The sequence below is a fragment of the Geospiza fortis genome, unplaced genomic scaffold (genome assembly GCF_000277835.1).
Source record: "Geospiza fortis unplaced genomic scaffold, GeoFor_1.0 scaffold186, whole genome shotgun sequence".
In the NCBI taxonomy this organism is placed as follows: Eukaryota; Metazoa; Chordata; class Aves; order Passeriformes; family Thraupidae; genus Geospiza; species Geospiza fortis.
In genome coordinates, this window is record NW_005054331.1 from 3,376,228 (window position 1) to 3,382,468 (window position 6,241).

At 37.5% G+C, this 6,241-nt stretch overlaps 1 protein-coding gene across 1 annotated transcript in view; it reads left to right on the plus strand.

Annotated features, from left to right (window-relative positions):
* The window catches only part of SOCS2 (suppressor of cytokine signaling 2), a 3,197-nt gene extending 1,436 nt beyond the window's left edge, over nt 1–1,761 (plus strand). Inside the window, 2 exon segments of the mRNA XM_014307243.2 lie at nt 132–231; nt 234–1,761. Of these exon segments, the coding sequence (XP_014162718.1) occupies nt 132–231; nt 234–721 (588 nt within the window). The 3' untranslated portion in view covers nt 722–1,761.
* The last annotated feature ends 4,480 nt before the right edge of the window (nt 1,762–6,241 follow it).

Sequence of the window (6,241 nt, forward strand, 5' to 3'; positions counted from 1 at the left end):
GGCTCCGGTGTCGGCCCCGCAGGACGCTGCGGGAAAGTTTGTGCATGTGTATGCATACATAGGTAAATAAAAAGTGACCTGGAAAGCTCTGTCAAAACGAGATGCATTGTAAAACAAATGAATTTAAATAGCAAATAAAAATTTACTGTGCCTGCAGGACTTTAGCTTTCAAACAACAAAAGAAATGGGTGACTAGAAGTATATCAGCTAGAGAACAGCTTTTAAAACAAACAGGAATAAACAAATCCCTTCTTTTTCTCATCTTTTAACAGGATGGTACTGGGGCAACATGACTGTTGCTGAAGCCAAAGAAAGGTTACAGGATGCCCCTGAAGGGACCTTTTTGGTTAGGGATAGTTCGCACTCAGAGTATCTACTGACTATATCAGTAAAAACATCAGTGGGACCGACAAATCTACGTATAGAATATCAAGATGGCAAGTTTAGACTGGACTCTATCACTTGTGTCAGATCTAGACTTAAACAGTTCAACAGCGTTGTGCATTTGATTGAGTACTATGTTCTCATGTGCAAGGATAGAACTGAAACACCTTCAAATGGAACAGTTCATCTTTACTTGAACAAACCCCTCTATACATCTGCTCCATCTCTGCAACACCGCTGCAGAATAGCTATAAACAAGAGCACAAATCAGATCTGGGAGCTGCCATTACCAACAAGACTAAAAGAGTACTTGAAAGAGTATCAATACCAGGTATAAATATATTTTCTAAATGCCTCTAACACAGAGTAACTTTTGAATGCAATTCTTAAAATCAGCCAAAGAACTGAGTAACCAGTTGTACAACTCAGCATGTAATTCACTACCAAAACAGTGGCAGTTCTGGGGGAAAGGGTTTTATTTCAGATGCTACAAAGGGAGACTTTATGTAAAATAATCCCAGTTTGCATCCTTGGGGGTTCAACAAGATGGCATGCTATTCTTGCAAGGAGAGAGAAGCGAGGAATCTGTCCGGATTGTGTTGCTTTGTCAATAAAATGCTGCACTAACTATCAAATGCTTACTGAAGCAGTGGGACCGGGAGAGACTTCGTAAGTGGTCAGAGACATATGAGAGTTTACAAGTATCTCAGTTGCCTGATTCTAAGATTAATTTGGTGCTGGTGTTCATATAATCCTAAAAGCTCAACTAGATCACACACTGTGATAATCTTGCTAAAGTTATGCAACTAATCAAATCCAGTCATAAAAATGATCATGTATTCAGTTTTTATTGAACTACTTTCCTGCTTTTCTGCAAGCAAAGGAGTACTGTAAGTAATCAGTCTAGAACATTGTTTTTCAAAGTTCTCTGAAAGCTGACCTTAAGAAGAAATGCCACATCTTTCACAGGAACCCAGTATATTGCTGATTATACCAGATTGGTATCCCAGAATCCTTAATATGTTAACATCTTCACAGTGGTGATGTCTCCATGCTATTATTATTAAGCCTCATTTGATTGAGGCTTTAGAACTATATGCTTCAGACTTGCAGTTCCAATGTCAAAACATGGGTATCAGCAGTCGCATGTGTCTTCTACAGTGTAGAATGTTTTCTTCAGCCTTTTTCCCAAAATATGGGGAAATACAATGTGGATTCTTTTTTATAAAGGGGTTGGTTTTCCTTTTTCTTCCTTTTTTAAATTTTCTTTTTGTTTCTTTATTTTATTTTATTTTATTTTATTTTATTTTATTTTTTAACTTCCAATTCACCATTGTAGCTATCAGATGATTACTCAATAAAGTAAATCAAAGTGCACAATAATCTCCCAATCTTTTTATGTATGGATTTGATACCATTCAGGCAAGAGTGCTCCTATATAGGAACTTATATAATTTCCCAGCTAATACTCAGATAAATGCACATGTATCAGTGAGGATGAATAACCCTGCTTTGCCTTTGTGGTGCTGCTCAAAAGTATAGCTGGATTACATTCAGATTAGTGGCTTAGAGGCTGCCTGCTGAATTCCTGTAGTTGGGTATTAGCACAGGACATTGCTTTTTCTGTTTCAGTAGTCTTCCAAACAGGAAGAGGGGACTAAGACCCTCAGTACCCACTCTTCAGCCCAAAGGTAAAGTATTTAATAGAAGAAACACACAGGATGAGAAAAATAGGAAAGCAGTAAGAGAGAAACAAGGACATAGACTCACCCTTAGTCAACAAATTAAAAGTTTTAATTCTTTCCCAAGCTTATTTGTTGATTAAAGCCAAGACCTGTGCTTGAACAAGGAGGGTTGTCAAGACTTGCTGTAATCTAGCTTTGCCCTGGCTGAAATAGAAACAACATAAAATAATCTTGTTTTCCTTGTGACTTAACTGCTCTGCTGTACTTTCAAGATGTTCTGTCCCTTCTCATAAACTCTGGGGCCCTGGCCAGCTTATTTGTTGCATCTAAACTCACAGTGTTATACAGTCAGTTCTGTCTGTCTGTAACATGCTGGCAGAAATGAGTAGCAGAGCCATTGAGAAATAGAAGGCCCCAAGAACATGAGGCAGAGTGGATGGTTCCTTGATATGACATATACTTGATATGTTCTTGTTCTTTCTGTGGAAAAGGTGGGTTTCTCCTCCTCCATGGCTCAAATTTTCTGTCCCCATTTTAAACTCAAGCTTTAGTATAGAAATGGGAGGATTTTTTTCTGAAAAACAAATCAAAATATTTTGTTATGTATAATTTTCCCCATGTCTTGCCAAGATGTATTTGGAAGTTTTTCACATTATATGGTAGCCACCTTTTGGTTGCCATGCCCAAAGAACTCTTGTATTCTGGGTATGTGTCATAACTACATGGTTCTTGTCATCAGTCTTGCTAAGATCTGCTACCCTCAGGCTGAGGAGCTTTTCCTGTGAGCAAAGCCTGTCAAAAAACTGTGTTCCTGGGAACACTTTTCATTTTGATGAATCTTTTCTTACAGTTCTTGTCTAGCTTTACCGTGTGGAGAGAGAACTGCTATATGGAATAACTTCCATCACAGTGACAAACCCTCTAATCTACTGCTGTGTTACCATGCTACTACTGTGCCTTTTCAGCCAGGATGATACACTTGGGGTCTCAGTGGTAAACACGTTCTACTGAGGACCTTTAAAATAAATCCCTGGGGGTTTCACATAATGAATACCAGTGCTGGAGCAAGTAGACTAAGAGCTTTGGGGTGTAATGAGACTACTGTGTTGCAAATATAAGAAATTATTTGTGGCTTGCTGGTGGCAGACTGTGTGAGCAGTCACAGGCTAAGTGTAGCCCACAGCAGAGCCAAGCTCTGAGGAACAACAAGGGGCAGATGCAGGGAAGCTTGCTGGTTTTTTTAACAACAGTTCTCCAAAGCACAAGGGCAAATGGCAGGCTGAGGACAAGGACTGCTGGCAAAGTGAAAGGTGGTGATTCTTGTAACTAATCGAGTTACTGTGATGTGGAATCAAGTCACCAAACATTGAGCATATTGACCTAGAGTTTGTACCATTTGCATCAGTTCCTGTGAGGAAAAGTAGGCTCTGTAACTATAGTGTGTGCTCGAAGCTGTGAACAATATTTTAAACAGACTGGAGGGGGAACTAGTCCTCTTAGTATGAAAGCACAGTTCTTGTCCTCGTTAGGATGCCAGTCCTAGGGTTGATGCATTGCACTAGTAAAACTAAACCACAGTTTAGCTTGCAGAAAGCTTGGCTTCTTTCTAATGCAGCACAGAGGAATTACTTTTTCTGGTACAAAAACTCTGATGATAGAACATGATTAGATTTCAGCAGTACAAAGATCTTGCATGAAGACTTTTGTGTTTTATGTCTGAAGTTTTCAGACATAAAATTTTCAGACATGTTCTTCAAACATTTTTTAAAAATTTCAGTGCCTTTTTTTTTCTTTACCCTATGGATGTTTGCAGCACTAGCTTTTAAATTGTGGGCCTTTCAGATTATAAAAATTACTTCTACCTGATATATATCATCTTGAATTGCTAGTACAGAGTGTGCAGCAAAGCCAGTTTCACAGGTTCAATGCCCATGAGTCAAATCATGATAAGGACTTTAATCCTAAGCCTTTTTTCACCCCATGTGTTGGTTTGGTTTTTCTTTTTTGAGTCTTGGAGTTTCAGATTTTCCAGTTTATACCTGGAATGTTAGAAAATGACTTTACTTAAAGGAAATCTGAGAATCCTACAATCCTAAAAGGTGATGCTTAAAAAAGCCAACCAAAATAAACAAAATTGCAAGATGAACGATGAAAATTGAATTGGTGATAGTATTTAGTTTAGCACTAAACCTAGCAGAAGTGTGAACTAGGGCAGTATTTTAGTTGTGTGGGTATCTTCCTGCTGGTAGTATTATCACTGGAGACAGAAAATGGTTTGAGTACAGGTGAATGGGTAGAGTGGGAATGTAACCAAGCAGCTGCGCTCATTGCATTAGAAGTAATTTTATTTTGATCTGATCTTGTCATTATTGTCCTAATTATATTTTATGTAACCACATTCTAGATAAACAATATAAAATTACTAGCAAGAAGAAAAAATTGTTCATCAGAATATGGGGGGCAAAGGATTTTTTTGTATTTTACAATAATGAAGAATTTACTTCTATAATGAGACTAAGTCTCATCACCTTGAGAAAACAGAAACTACATCTGACATGGAGGACAGAGTTCTGTGGTTGTGTGGATTTTGTACCTTAGCCAACTCTCATGTTTTAGCAAAATGTTCCTGCAGGTAAATTACCTTGTTAAAGATTGTTTAAACAACTTTATTTATTTATATGCTCTTTTCAATAGCTTTTTCTTGTATTCCTGATAACAATCCTATTGATTTTTCCTTTGGCTATAATCTTGGGCTCTAGTGGAAAGTAAGTCAAATGATATCAGGGCTTTGCTCTCCTTAAGCCAAAACACATAATGGAAATAGGAAGAGATATCTTTAGACATGGGTATCATGTCTAAGAGTAATTTAAAATAAAGTAAGATAAAATTTCTGCCAACTTTGCAGTCATTAAAATAATTTTAAGTATCATATTTAATGCTAGAGGAGACAATGGCTTGAGAGGTTCTAAAAACTGTATTGCTAATTCTCAATAACAGTAAAAAAACTTTGTTGAAAGTAGAAATTTTATTTTAAAAATATAGAAATTAATGAAAGTTTTACTATCTAAACCAAAAAATTTCTAAATAGAATAATAGAAGTTAGTTGAAAGGTCTGAGCCGGTTAGTTCTGTATACACAAAGGAAATGGGGATGACAAGCTGCTTTGGTATCTCAGCCTAGCTCCTGAAAAGCACTTCTCTATTAGCATTAGATTCAGCAGGTCTCAGTATTTTGCTAAGCCATTAGCATGACTGAAAATGCCTGGAAAGAACGTTCCACTGACACATAACTGGTCTGTTTACAACAACATGGCCATTTGCCACAGTATTGCTAAAATTGGGTCATTTCTACAATAGGCTGGGTATCAGTCAAAGGAAGGGGGAGGCAGACTTGATTCAGGTGCTGACCATCACTGGTCCTTATCCCCTGTCTTAGAGAGCACAAACTACGTGAAACACAGCTGCCAGGAACAAGATAAGAAAATATTCTGCTTTCTGAGGAGGGAATTACTTGTCTGGCTTTCATGTCTGAGAAGGGACTGGAGGGAAAGGACATGGAAAAGCCAGCAGCTCCTGTGAGAGGTAGTACTTCTCACAAGGTGTATCAAATAACTAACCACCTGGATGACTGCAATGCTGAAAGGTATACTAGTAGAGATTAAAGGTCATGGGGAATAACTACTATCAGTACAGTTTGAATCCACACATAGACAAAGTCTGGCTAGATAGCTCAATTTTAAGAAAAAAAAATTAACTTATGGCAAACTCAGTATGTCCTGGTGCCAGGGTTACTAAGCAGCAGAGGGATTAACTGTGTTTACTGATCAGGTTATCTACAGGGCTATAAATTATCCAGTGCCTCTGAGAAAGTCAATAGAAATACAAAAATATATCACCAAAATGATGCTGATTAAGCTGCCTGATAAATTTGTATCCTATTCTACTTAGATTCTATTTTTAAAAAGGGATTGCACCTGTGTTTCATTTTGTTTTCTTCCAGAATTGGAGCCATTATTTTTCCAGGAACTGAAATACCAAAATAATACCACTCCTTTTTATGGTGTTAAGGAGGAATATAATGCCAGAGCAAAAGACATTTATATTAGCATAAGGAATGAGCTGGCATTTAGTAGGAAAAACTCCAAACAGGTAATATCCAGAAAAAGTTCAGTG